The sequence below is a fragment of the Microtus oregoni genome, unplaced genomic scaffold (genome assembly GCF_018167655.1).
Source record: "Microtus oregoni isolate MIOR12 unplaced genomic scaffold, Mior012 000037F_ref0000500, whole genome shotgun sequence".
NCBI classification, from domain to species: Eukaryota; Metazoa; Chordata; class Mammalia; order Rodentia; family Cricetidae; genus Microtus; species Microtus oregoni.
Window position 1 is genome coordinate 24,319,803 of NW_024543096.1, and position 13,189 is coordinate 24,332,991.

Consider the following 13,189-nt stretch of genomic DNA (forward strand, 5'->3'; position numbering starts at 1 on the left):
TCCAGTGGGCGGAGCTGCGAGGTGCTCTCCTGGCCACGTGACCGGAGCCAACATGGCGGCGCCCATCGGCGTCCACCTGTTCGTCCGTGGAGGTAAGCGATCGGCACACGACCGCTCCAGGGCTCCACGCCCAGAGATAAAACCGCGTGTGGACGCGGCACGCACGTGCGTGCTTTCAGTCAGACCCACACACACGATACACACTGGCACGCTGCAGAAACACAGACACGTTTGTCCACTCCTTTCCTGGACCATGTCGCTGAGTGGTTAGTCCTTGAGATTTGCGGGTCGTTGCCTAAAGTTTTCTTACACCATTTTACTTGTGTGATTAGTGTTACAGACATATATACTGGCGACGCCTGTGAAATGCACTTTTGTATTGGCATGTCTTCTCTTTGAGGAACTTGTAAAATGTGATTACTCTCATGATGACTTAAGAGAACTTATGATGCCCAAGTCATTCCAAACAGGTACGATTGCGGTGAATCATTGTTGAGTTACTATAGGCTCTGATTCTTTTCTGGAAAGAACTCAGAAACTGGTTCAAGGACGAGGAAGACGTAGCACCAACGACTTAAGGGACTACTTAAGTGCCAGGCAGATAGGAACGGTTTTAGGAAGTAAATATTTTCATAGTGATACCCAACACTTACTATATATATGCCTTCCGAGCCACCTCACCAGCTCAGTTTAACTTAATACAGTCTTGTGTGATATCAGATATACCGACATCTTTGTGTGTATATGTGTATCTAAGGATGCATAAAAATGTTGACTTTGACATGGAACGGTACCCTCAAAATATAATTGTTTGGAAAAATCAAGTTGTAGGACTATTAGTTTATGTTTAAAATTACATGTATTTGTTTGTTTATTGTGTAAGTGTGTACTCAAGCAGGTGACACGGTGTGCATAAAAAGGTCATAGGAGAACTTCAGGGAGTTCTCTTTCCATCGTCCGGGTTTCAGAGGTTGAACTCAGGTCATCAGGTTTGGTGGTAAGTGCCTTTACCATCGAGCCATCTCACCTGTCCAGTTTAGCTTAAAACAACCCCTGCTTGTGAAGTCAGATACCTGGATTTGTGTGTATTGTGTATCTAAGTTTATAATACATACATACAGGGAATGGCATACCTTCAGTTTCGTGAAATAAAACACTCAGCTTTTATGAAATGCCTATGTTCTCCAAAGCATTCAAAAATTGTGAAAATGTACAGCGTCTAACAAATTTTAGAGATTTGGGCAGGGGTGAGCCCATCATTATATGAACACAGAGCATTACTTGAATGGTCTTTTACACTTAAAACAACTTGTTATTGTGAAGATTTTCTTTCTTTTTTTTTTTTTAGCCTTTGAAATGTTCTTAATGTAAGAAGTTCCAAACACACAGAAGACAGAGAACAAAGCAGCAAACTCTGTGTTTGCATCTGCAGGCCACACGTTTAGAGACACCCGTTCCTCCTCCTCCCCAGCCACATTGCTTCCCCAACTGTATTATCTTAAAATATGTCCTAGGTATATATCACTTCATTTATAGATTCTTTTCATCGTGTATCTCTCAAGAATAAGCCTAGGGGCTGGGAGTGTAGCTCAGTGGCTAAATTCTTGGTTAACACCCATGAGGCCCAGGTTTGGGGTTCCAACTCCAGCCCCACAAGCGGAAATAAAAGGCAAAAAAGACAGAAAATCCCACTCCGCCTCATAAATATTGTACTTATTTCTAGAATTGTCATTTAGCTATTTGTTTAAGACAGAGTCTCTTATAGTCCAAGGTGTCCTTGAACTCCTGATCCTCCTGCCTCTACCTCCTGTGTGCTGAGATTAGAGGTGTGAACCACTGTACTGGGCATCCCCCCTCCCCGTTTCTCTGTTCAAATTTCCCAGCCATTCACTCATTAGTAGACATTTCTAACAACTGTCCTAACAAGCATCTTCTGTAGAATGGCCTTGAATTTTTGGTCCTCCTGCCTTCTCCAAAAAAAACTGAGATTACAAGCATGTGCCACCCCACCCAGTAAGCATAACAACTTTAAAAAAAGATTTAGTTTTTATTTATTTATGTGCATGGGTGTGTTCCTGCATGAATTTATGTGCATCACATATCTGCAGGTACCTGATGAGGCCAGAGGGAGTCAGATCCCCTGGAACTGGAGCTAGAGGCAATTGTGAGTCCCAAGATAGGCATTATGGCAATCCAACTGACAAGAGCAATAAGTGTTCTTAACTATTGAGCCATCTCTCCAGCTTATAACAGCTATTTTAAACATTTGAAATCTGGGTTACTCATAGTCTGTTTTATTAGCTTCTTCTTCTTCTTCTTCTTATTCTTATTATTTACATTTTCCTGCTTCATATCTCATGTAATATTTTAAACTTTTATTTATTTTTATTTTATATGCATTGGTTTTTTTGCCATGGGTATCAGTCCCCTGGAACTGGAGTTACAGACAGTTGTGAGCTGCCAGGTGGGTTCTGGGAACTGAACTTAGATGAGCAGTCAGTGCTCTTAACCACTGAGCTACCTCTCCATCTCCCTCATGTAATATTTAATTGTATATATCTTACAATAGATATCTTTTTTCTTCTTGGTTTTTTGAGACAGGATTTCTCTGTATAACAGCCCTAGCTATCCTGGAACTCACTATGTAGACCAGGCTGGCCTCAAACTCACAGCGATCTGACTGCCTCCGTTTCCTGAGTGCTAGAATTAAAGGTGTGTGCCACCATGCCCAGACACAATGGATATCTTTTAGAGATGATAATGATTTTCTTTACAATATGTTGAGTGTTAGGCAGTAGTTTGATTCTGCCAGGTGTTATTCTTTGTTAGAACAAATCTTTTTGGGTTTTTCCCTTATTCTTCAGGAAAATACAAGGAGCCTTACTCCAAAGTAGAGTTCAGTAAAGGCCAGGTAGTATTTTAGGCATTTATGAGCAATTACTATTACAACTTCTCAACTCTTCCAGGTGCAAGTGAGCATAGCTATGTTCCAATAAAACTTTATTTACAAAGACAGGCAACCAGTTAGATGGAATTGGTCCACTCTAACTCTGTTAGCAGGAGTGATTCTTAACTCCTAAGCTGTAGACTTTCTGGGGTCTCAGCTGAATACTGTTGGGGTTGGGAGGCTTTGTGAGGTTTTCTCAAGGAAGTGTGTTTGCTCTGGGACTTAGGGGCTCCTACATCTACCAGTACTGCAAACTCTGGAATTGGTTCAGCTCTCAGTCAGCAGCAGCTTAGTCTTAATAACTTTGTGGTGTGCCATGCCTCTTTTCCAGCTGCTTTTGAGCCAAAACCTCTATTCTCTGACTTAGCCAAGCCTCAGATGGTTCATGGCTTCACTTCCCAGTGCCACATTTGAAGGTTTTGCAGAGCAGAAATCTGGGGTGGGGGGGGTGATTAATATGTTTTCTTTTAAGGCTCACTGTCCTCTGCATTACTTCACTATGTAGTGCCAACAACTGGTTGGTCCACATGTTTGCCTGGTTGCTTAATACAGAGGAATTCTTACAGCGGTGATGCTGCCATAAATAGAAGAAGGTTTGTTTTGGTTTTAGACAGTATCTCGTGTATTCTAGACTAATGGAGAACTCACTATAGTTTATTTGGCTTACACTTCCTAGCTCTGTTCATCATTAAAGGACAGGAATTCAAACAGGGCAGAAACCTGGAGGTAGGAGCTGAATGAGAGGCCATAGAGGGGTGTTGCTTACTTGCTTGATCCTCATGGCTTGCTCAGCCTGCTTTCTTATAGAATCCAGGACCACCAGCCCCGGGGTGTCCCTACCCTCAGTGGCCCAGGCTCCAAACAATCAACTAATTAAAAGATGCCCTACAGTTTTGCTTGTAGCTTGATCTTATGGGGACATTTTCTCAACTGAGGCCCCGCCTCTCAGATGAGGTAGCGTGTGTCAAATTGACATAAAACTAGCTACCACAGTTGCTTCCATCACAAATTGTGTTGCTTAGTGTCACAGCTGACATCCCACCTTTGCCAGGTTTCCAGAACTGAGCTAGAGGGTAAAGCTTGTTCACAGAGAAGAATCCACTGTGAAAAGCAAGGCAGCAGTTTTAACACTGAGCAGGTTATAAGTAGTTTGCAGACCGTGTCTAGACTCACCAGCCCCTTAATAATGTCATTAAGATCGTGACGCTAAACAACATCCATCAAGCTGCAGGATTCCAGGGGTTACTGATACCAGTAAGGGGTGGCATCTACTGCCCACTGAGCATTTTCACTTAATATACACCTCAAAATCAACATGTCAAATATATATATCATATATTATATAAATTATATATATATATAAAGTCTCTTTTAAAAAGTCAATATGTTTACATCACCGAGACTGGATTTGTAGTAAGTACTCTTCCCCCCATTCTCACCTTAGTTGTTAATAAGTTTTGTTTGTATTATTTTGTTTCTCAAGCGGGTCTTGCTTTGTAGCCCATACAGGCCTCCTGAGTGCTGAGATTATATCTTTGTGCTGCCATGCTCAGCCTAGCTGATGTCAATTAAAAAAAAACAAAAACAGTGTATTTGACATACAGTTCACCTGTATAAAGTATACAGTGTAGCTTTTTACAAATTTTGTGTTTATGTGTGATTGGCATGTACATGGATATGTGTGGGGTGTGCTTACCTGTTTGTGAGCCTGTGGAGGCCAGGGCTTCACAATGGGAGTCCTTCCTTTATTACTTTTCACCTTTTTCATTAAGACCGGTCTCTTGCCAGGCGGTGGTGGCGCACGCCTTTAATCCCAGTACTTGGGAGGCAGAGGTGGGCGGATCTCTGTGAGTTGAGGTCAGCCTGGTCTACAAGAGCTAGTTCCAGGACAGCTAGGACAGTTACACAGAGAAACCCTGTTATAAAACAAACAAACAAAAAAAGATAGGGTCTCACTATGTGTAGACCAGACTGGCCTAGAACTCAGGGAGTTGTTTGCTTCTGCTTTCCAAGTGCTAAAACTGAAGGTGTTAGCCACCACATCTTTTTTTCCACCTTCCTTTTTTGAGCTGTGGTCTCTCACTGTTTCTGTTTGCCACTCCCACCTTCTACCAGTGCCCTGGGATTACAGGCACACACCCTAGAGCTCAGCTTTTTTACATGGGTGTAGGATCAAGCACACATCCTCATGTTTGGATAACTAGCGCTTTATCTGATGAACCAACTCCTCAGCCCCAATGTGATATTTTCAGATTTCTTGTCAACCTTCAATCACCCTCATTTCTTTCTTTTTTCTTCTTCAGTGTTTAGTCTCTTTAGAAATCCATTTAATAAACTCATTGGGCCCAGCAGTAGTGGCACATGCCTTTAATTTCAGCACTCAGAAGGAAGGCAGAGGCAGGTGAATCTCTGAGTTCAAGGCCAGCCTGGCTACAAAGCGAGTTCCAGGACAGCCAGGGCTACACAGAGAAACCCTGTCTAATTAACAATAATGTCAAAAACAAACAATTTATAAATAAATGAAAAGATACACCCAGAAACCAAACCTTTTTTTTTTTTTATATCTCGCTCCCACTGTTACGACCTGATTTTAACCAGTATCATCTCTTCCTTGGATTAATGCAGTTGTTCTGGCCTCTGTGTCTCTATCCTTCCTTGCCCTCTATAGTCTATTGTGAACATTAGCAGACTGACTGATCTTATGAAAATGTAAATCAGATCATGTCATTCTTTTGCTGAAAACCCTCAGAGTAAAAGTCGAACCCTTGCAAGGCCTCAGAAGGCCCTGCACTGTTCATCGCAGTTCCTTGTCAGGCTGATCGCCTGGCACCCGTCTCCAGCGGAAGGCGAGAGAGAGCTGCTAGGATTCATGTTGCTTTTGTTCTCCCGACGTATGTCAGGCGCCTCGAATAATGTCTGACATATAAAATTCAGTGAAGAATTTTCTTGAATGGCTGAATGGAAAGTGACTAGTTAATTATGCTACGATAAAGTTATTAATAGTGAATCAAATAATGTGTTGAGATACATGAGGCAGGAGCTATTAGAAATAAAAGGAAAAATTGATGAAAACCACAGTCACACGGGGGATTGAGAGTTGACAAGTAGATACAATAAGGTTATTGAAGTTCAGAATGTATAATTAGTAATTTTGACTTAATTAAATTTGATGCTTTGGGTTTAACATTACCTTTATTTTTATTTTTACAAATATGTGTAAAGCAACAACCAAAAAAATCCCGGATACTTATGAAATAAGATAAAACTTGATAACTCATTCTAATAGAAGCCTTAAGAGTTCTAAAAGCAACAACACCAAAGATTATAAAGCTATATTCTGTGACCATAAAGTATTACTGCACAAGTTAAAGAGAGAAGAGGAAAGGTTTGGTCTAAATATGGTGGAAACACAAGAGGAGCCTAGGTACTGGAGATGCCAGTAATGGTGTCCTGAACATGAAATGTCTGGTTCTTTTCCTCACAAGTTCTCAGTCCTTGAGGGACTCAGAGATGTCAGTCAGTTACTGCAGCGGAGAAGCCTGATGTGTAGAGCCTGGAGAGTGAGCATCACTGTGCTGGCTAGCCTGGAGAGTGAGCATCACTGTGCTGGCTAGCCTGGAGAGTGAGCATCACTGTGCTGGCTAGCCTGGAGAGTGAGCATCACTGTGCTGGCTAGCCTGGAGCTGAGGTTGCCAGTACAAAGAAAGCTTTGTCAGGGCAGGAGGAGAGACGGAGAGCTTCTTGCCTAAAACCCTGGAATTGCTGCTGGATTAACATGCCAGGCAGGTTGAGGAAGCGCTCAGAAGCAGCCAAAGCAGTGTTGGGTGGGGGGTTGAGGACCACCTGGGTGGGACGCCAGGGTGAGCCGAGCTGAGCTGAGGCCTGCACATGAGATATAGGGAAGACAGGCAGACTCCTGTCTCCGAGGGAGTCAGGAAATGACACAAGGAATAGATAACACAGAAAACTGAGGGGACCCCTTGTCTTCATTGATTTACACTTCATTGTTTTAAAGTTTACAGGTGAAATGAGGTGGAGGATTGGAAGGTACTGTAAGAAACTGGCAACCAGTAAGGAGGAGGGTTGCCTAACAGAACTGAGACTCACTGAAGTGACAGTGCCCTCAGTGGCCCGTCTGTCGATCCTGTGTGACTTCCTTCAGTGTATCACCTTGTATGTCTGAGTACAGAGGGACAAGGGCTGGGTGTGGTGCTGTACACAGTGTGAGGATCTCTGTGAGTTCAAGGCCAGCCAGGCTAAGTGTCTGTGGGACGATGGGCAGGGATGAGGTAGAGGGCTGGATAGAATGGGGATTTTCCAGGTGAGTATTGGAGAAAGAACAGGAAAGAGGAGGCATGAGTTTGGCAAGGGGAGGATGGATTACAGAGTTAGCCAAGGCCAGCTGCTGCATAAGAAGAAAAACTCTGCTATGTGTAAAGCTGTGTCTTTTGCTATTAGATTGAATAACCTGAAAGCAGAAGAAACTGTGAAGAAGAAGAAGAAGAAACAAAAGTATCTAAGGCAGGCATAGTGGTGCACACCTTTTACACCAGCCCTGGATGGCAGAGGCAGGGGAATCTCTGTGAGTTCGAGGACAGCCTGGTCTATATAGTAAGATCCAGGACAGCCAGAGCTACATAGATAGAACCTGGCTTGAAAAAAAAAAAGTGTTCAAAGATGAGAATTCCTAGTGAGGCCAGAGATCAGGGGCACGAGGAGAAAACTGGGTAGAAGGGAAGGAAGGCCTGGAGTGTCTTCTTCATGAGGGTGGCTTTGGCCTGTGCCAAGCAATCTTGAGTTTGATCGGAGGAACAAGCCTCATAGTGGGTATGACAGTACAGCATGATGTGATGCTTCTGGAGCAGGGGAGGGGACGGGGGGAGGGGGTAGGGAGCTGGAGTCATTACTTCATCAGATGTGAGCATTGAACTAGGTCCTGATCGATGATTCGGGCAGTCAGCGGTTTAGGGAGAAGAGCATTCCCAAGGCGTTAAGGCAGGGTGGTGGAAACACACTTCCAGGACACAGAAGCACTCAGGACGTGTTTAGGATAGAGGATTTGTGTAATGGATTCATAGGCGATGAAGACAGGTCAAAATCTGGTCATGGGAGACTCTGATGACCAACTCAGGTGTCATCAGCTAGGCAGCAGTGAGCACGGGGACAGGGAAATGAGAGGGTGTCTCCATTTTAATCTACTGTTCAAGGAGTCTGAATGTACTGGGGAAGGCCTTTGCAGTCCGCTAGACAGCAGTGTAGATTCAAAGAGGAATGGTGCATAGTCGCGGGGAGATGGGGTCAAACAGAGCCCCGGGAGCAGCAGAGTCTGTGGGGAGGTGGGTACAAAAGATCTCTCACTGAAATTGGCGCTGACCAGTTTGGCTAAGAAGAACAGCTGATATGCTCCAGGGATCTGCCCACCTCTGCAAGCTTTGGAGGGGCCTGGGAACCTGCCACCTTGAGAGCTCCCTGAGCCATAGGCCTCCTCCTGCTTTAGGAGGGAGCTTTTCAGTTAGGATGCTGCACTTCAGGAGGCATTTCTAAAACTGCCTTTGTCCTCATGGAAACCACTGATAGAGACTATGGTCTTTAGACATTGCTCCTACAGAGCTGGGAATGGTGGTGCTCATCCAGTCCCAGCACTCTGGAGGCAGAGTCCGAAGCAGGCAAATCTCTGTGAGTTTGGAGTTGTGGCTAGCCAGATCTACAGTGATTTCTAGGACAGCCAGATCTATGTAGAGACCCCTGTCTCATTTTTTAAAAAAATCCCATGTAGAGTCTATGTAACAAGCTCAGTTCTTCTCAGTTCAGCCTGTGATCTCTGCCTTTGGGGCCTCGCATGTCCACCTGTATCATAGGTAAGATTATGATTTTTCTATGATATGAAACAGAACTAAATGAGGGCGAAGGGACACCTGGCCAGACTCTCTGCCAGCCGGCTGACACTGTGCAGGGCTGACCCATCCAGGAATGGCTGCCTCAAGAAACAGCTCCGTCACCCTCGGTCATTTTCCCCCACTTCGTGCTCTGTGCCTAGCAGCTGTTCAGGGGATTACAGAGGGCAATGCGGGGCACGGCAAACAGAAAAACAGTGAGGGCTCAGCAGGAGAAAGCTTCATGGGCCAGGGAACACTGGGAGGCAGGGCAGACGGCTAGGAGCAGTGGGATGGCTTCACCACGGGGGCTTATCTGTTAACTAGGTTAGAGGAACAGGAAGAAGAGGAAGAGGATGAAGAGGAAGAAGGTCTCAAGTGCTTGTCACCAGTTAGGTTGGCCAAGCCTTCCCGCTAGGGAGGAGACAGTGTGCTAATGAGGAGTCGCATCTGAGGAGACTTGGAGGAGGAAGGCTCATGGTTAGGGCTTGATGGTAGCTTCTTTTGTAAGGGCCAGATTAATTTTCTAATGCTGTTTTCTACTTTAATGTTATTGCTTTAATCATTAGAATACCACTCTGTTCCTTCAGGCAATAGGAAGCTATTGAAGATTTAATGAGATTCATATTGCTTCAATGTTGATGACTTCCTGTGTGTATATTAATCACTCCTGACCTTGATCTTAAATTCCTTCCCAGTGCAGATCCTCATCAAGCCTACCTACTAGATTCCGCCGCGCTCGCCAAATACCTGGGTCATTTCCAAAAGCTTATAAAAGAATTCATTGGAAGGTTCTGTGTGTCACAATTTTCAGTACCTGGTCAGATTTGCTTCTCAGTTCTTAGCGTGTCTGCGAATCCAGAAAACTTAGAGATTCAGTCTTCTCTGAAACTGCCTTGTTCTGTGCAGCAGACCTTGAACGTGACCTACTTATTGTCTAGGTCAGTCTGTCCAACTGGCAACTCTCAGAGCCCATCCAGGCCACCCCTGTGTGGGCACTCAGGCTGTTGAGCAGCAGGACTGGGCTTCTGGCAGAGGCTTCCCTGGCCCCATCCTTTAGTTCAGGCCCACCCCCTCCCGCCACGGAGGCCTGGGAACCCTGGGTTGGCCACCTGGTCTCCGCATGTCCTGCATTTATGCATCTGCCCCATTTGTTTCCTCGGGCCACCTTAACAGATTTCCTAAGCAACGGTTCAAATTAGGGCCCAGGTCAGGAGGTAGAGGATGTGAAAGAAAAGAGTCTGAGAAGAAAGTGCAGGAAGGCAGGCAGCAAGGGCCCCATTAGGCAGAGACAAAGAATTAACGTGGTGGACCTGGAGGTGAGGAGGCAGTTCTGAGAGACAGGGTGAGAGCGGGAAGGAGTGGGTGAAGAGGGGAAGGAGCTATCGTGTGGCCGGTCCTCTCGGATATGAGGAGCAGAAGAGACATGTTTGCCTGTGAGAGAGGCCATGTGTGAGAAAGGGGGAAGCGGCCACTCACCTCGAGGGAGACTGACCGTGGGAGGGAGGCGTAGTCATGGAGCAGGATGTCCTGACTTGTAAATGTATTTACAGCGACTGTATTTACAAGGATGAGAGTGGATCTCAGTAGCAAAGTGCCTATCTAGCATACGTGATGCCATGGGGTCAATCCGCAGCTCAACTAAGATAAAAATACAGACAAACCACAAAGAGCAGATCATATTACAGTGAGATTGTTTTAGGATGCCCCAAAGGATTCATATTTGCTGAGTAGGTTCACTGTTTGGTTTTGTGTGATGGGAAAATTGAACCCAGGGTCTCATATATGCCAGGCAAGCACACTCTCAAGCAAGCTACATCCTCAGTCCCAGGTTGAATCTTTTAAACATGACATGCCCCAACTGTGAAGCTGGAAAGTATTGCCCTTGGTGACTCTTGGTGCTTGCCACTTACTTTTAAAAATTAGGGTCTTGTGGGGTGAAGACCTGGCTCAACGATTAAGAGCACTGGCCGCTCTTCCAGAGATCCATACTCAATTCCCAGCACCCACATGGTGGCTCACAGGTGTTTGTAACTCCAGTTCCAGGTGATCTGATGCCCTTTACTGGCCTCCATGGGCTCTGCATACATGTGGTACACAAACACATTCTGGCAAAATACCCAAATGCATAAATTTTTTTTAAAAAAGTAAAGGTATTGTTTTTGAAGTGCTGGGGAAGTAAGCCTCGAAGTAAGCCAGCCTTAGCTCAGTTATTTAATCCCATCTCTAGACTGTCAGAGGGGTTGGAAAGTGTGGAAAAATACCATACCCAACCCCTCTCCTCCTCCTCCCTGGGCCCCATGTCATTCTAGCCAGACTTCCTGTCTCACCTCCTGAGACTAATTCCCCAGTCTTTGATTAGAATAGTCAAAGGGTCTGGGCAGGGGCGCACACCTTTAATCCCAGCACTTAGGAAGCAGAGGCAGGCAGATCTCTGAGTTTGAGGCCAACCTGGTCCTCAGAATGAGTTCTAAGACAGCCAGGGCTACACAGAGAAACCCTGTCTTTTAAAAACAAACAAAACAAAACAAAAAAAGGTCAAAGGGTAATGTCTCACTCCCTTCATATCATATGAGGTCTGGGGACATCTGTGTTTTAAATTTTTCTATCCACCTGTCATTTTCTCATCACTTTCTCCTCTGTCTGGAATTCTCGTGATACCAGCAGGCTCCTGAGAATCCAAACCTCGCTGTACCACAGAGACGCCGCTCCATTTCCTTGGTTCCCAGCCCTCATGAGCTTTTCAGCTCCTGATCTTTCCTTTAACCTCTTGTCTCCTCTCCTGTCTTCTGATCTTGGGGGCTCCTGCCTTAATCTGTAAGGGAGGCCGTGCTGGGGTGTGGCTCAGTGGTAGAGCACTTGCCTAGTTTATCTCTGGGTTCATTCCCCAGCACCATGAAGGTAAATAAGTAAATAAATAAATAATCAGTGAAAGTAGATATGCGTTTGAGCCACCATCTCTTTGACTTCTGAAATGAGTTTTGCTACATCTCGGGCAGAAATGTTGTTCTTGGGTATCTTCTGGCTTCCTTGCTTTACTCTGGTTTTATCATTCCTTTTGTGGGGTAACCTTGATCCAATTTGCAGTCTTTTTCCTGTACCCAGTGACAGATGTCCAGTGGTTCTCAGGGCTGTAACTGCTTCTGAGGTAGGAACTGCAAGTCCTCAAGTCCCTTACCTGTTAAATCATGGGCAAAGTAACATCGTTAGTCCCTGACGACTGTTCCCCATAGACCATACTTAGGCCATCTTTACTCATTTTTTTCTTAATCTACTTCATACCTGGTTGTTTTATTTGTAGGAGATTTCTAACTTCTCCAACATTATATGCAGTGATAAATAGTCACATTCCTTGTCCCCAGGGAGCTTGCAACCCAGAGGAAGGTTCGGAGTAGGAAGATGACAGCAGTGATAACAGCGCATGTGTTAAGGGCTCTTCGGTCAGGCACTCACAGTGAATGTGGGTCCCAGAGAGAGGCCACCTACTGCGGTCTTAAAGGATCAGAGGCGGTGACAATTTAGAAGACCTAAAGGTTGAAGAACAAGGTTATTGAAGTTAGAGGAACAATATGTCAAAATCCTAAAGTGGTGAGAACATGTACCCCAAAGGCCTGGGGCAAAGGTCAGGTCTTAAGGGAGGAAGCCCAAGAGGTCTTCAGGGTTAGTCCATGACCATCATGGCAGCAAGCTTGGTGGTGGCACACAGGCAGGCGTGGTGCCAGGGCAGAAGCCGAGAGCATATGTGTTGAGACAGCAACCACAAGGCAGAGGGAAGGAGGGGGAGGGAGGGAAGGAGGGAGAGAGAAAGGGAGTGCTAGCTGGGCAGGACATGGACTTTTGAAACCTCAGAGCTCACTCCCAGAGACAAACCTCCAACAAGACCCTATCTCCTAATTCTTCCCAAACGGTTCCATGAACTGCAGACCAAACATTCCTTTATATCAACAGACTATGGAGGCCATTCTAATTCAGAATACTGCAGCTCCCAACATCTGGTTTAAGCATACAGCTTCAATATAACCAAGCATCTCTCCACTTCTTAGAGATTCTACTACTTCTCAGTAGCACACAGGCTGATAACCTTTCCTTCAACACCCGGGCATACGAGGGACATTTCCAAACCACAGTGTACTCTGGAGAAAGTAGACTAGCGGAGGAGGCTTCCTTTATTTTGTCAGTATCTAGTAATGCATCACTAGAGAGCTAGGTGTCTTAGTTACTTTCCTATTGCTGTGACCAGAAGCGACTTGAGGAGGAAAGGGTTTATTTCATTTTACAGCTCACAGTATCATCCAAGGGAGTCAGGGCAGGAACATAGAGGCAGGAACTGACGGGGACCATGCATGGGTGGGTGCTGCTTCCTGGCTTA

The 13,189-nt window shown here is 45.3% G+C and overlaps 1 protein-coding gene across 1 annotated transcript in view; it reads left to right on the forward strand.

The window, feature by feature from the left end:
- Metap1d (methionyl aminopeptidase type 1D, mitochondrial) overlaps window positions 1-13,189 on the forward strand; it is a 67,792-nt gene continuing 54,603 nt past the window's right edge. The window contains exon 1 of the mRNA XM_041631592.1: window positions 1-92. Coding sequence (XP_041487526.1) covers window positions 53-92 — 40 coding nt within the window. The 5' untranslated portion in view covers window positions 1-52. The remainder of the gene's footprint in view (window positions 93-13,189) is intronic.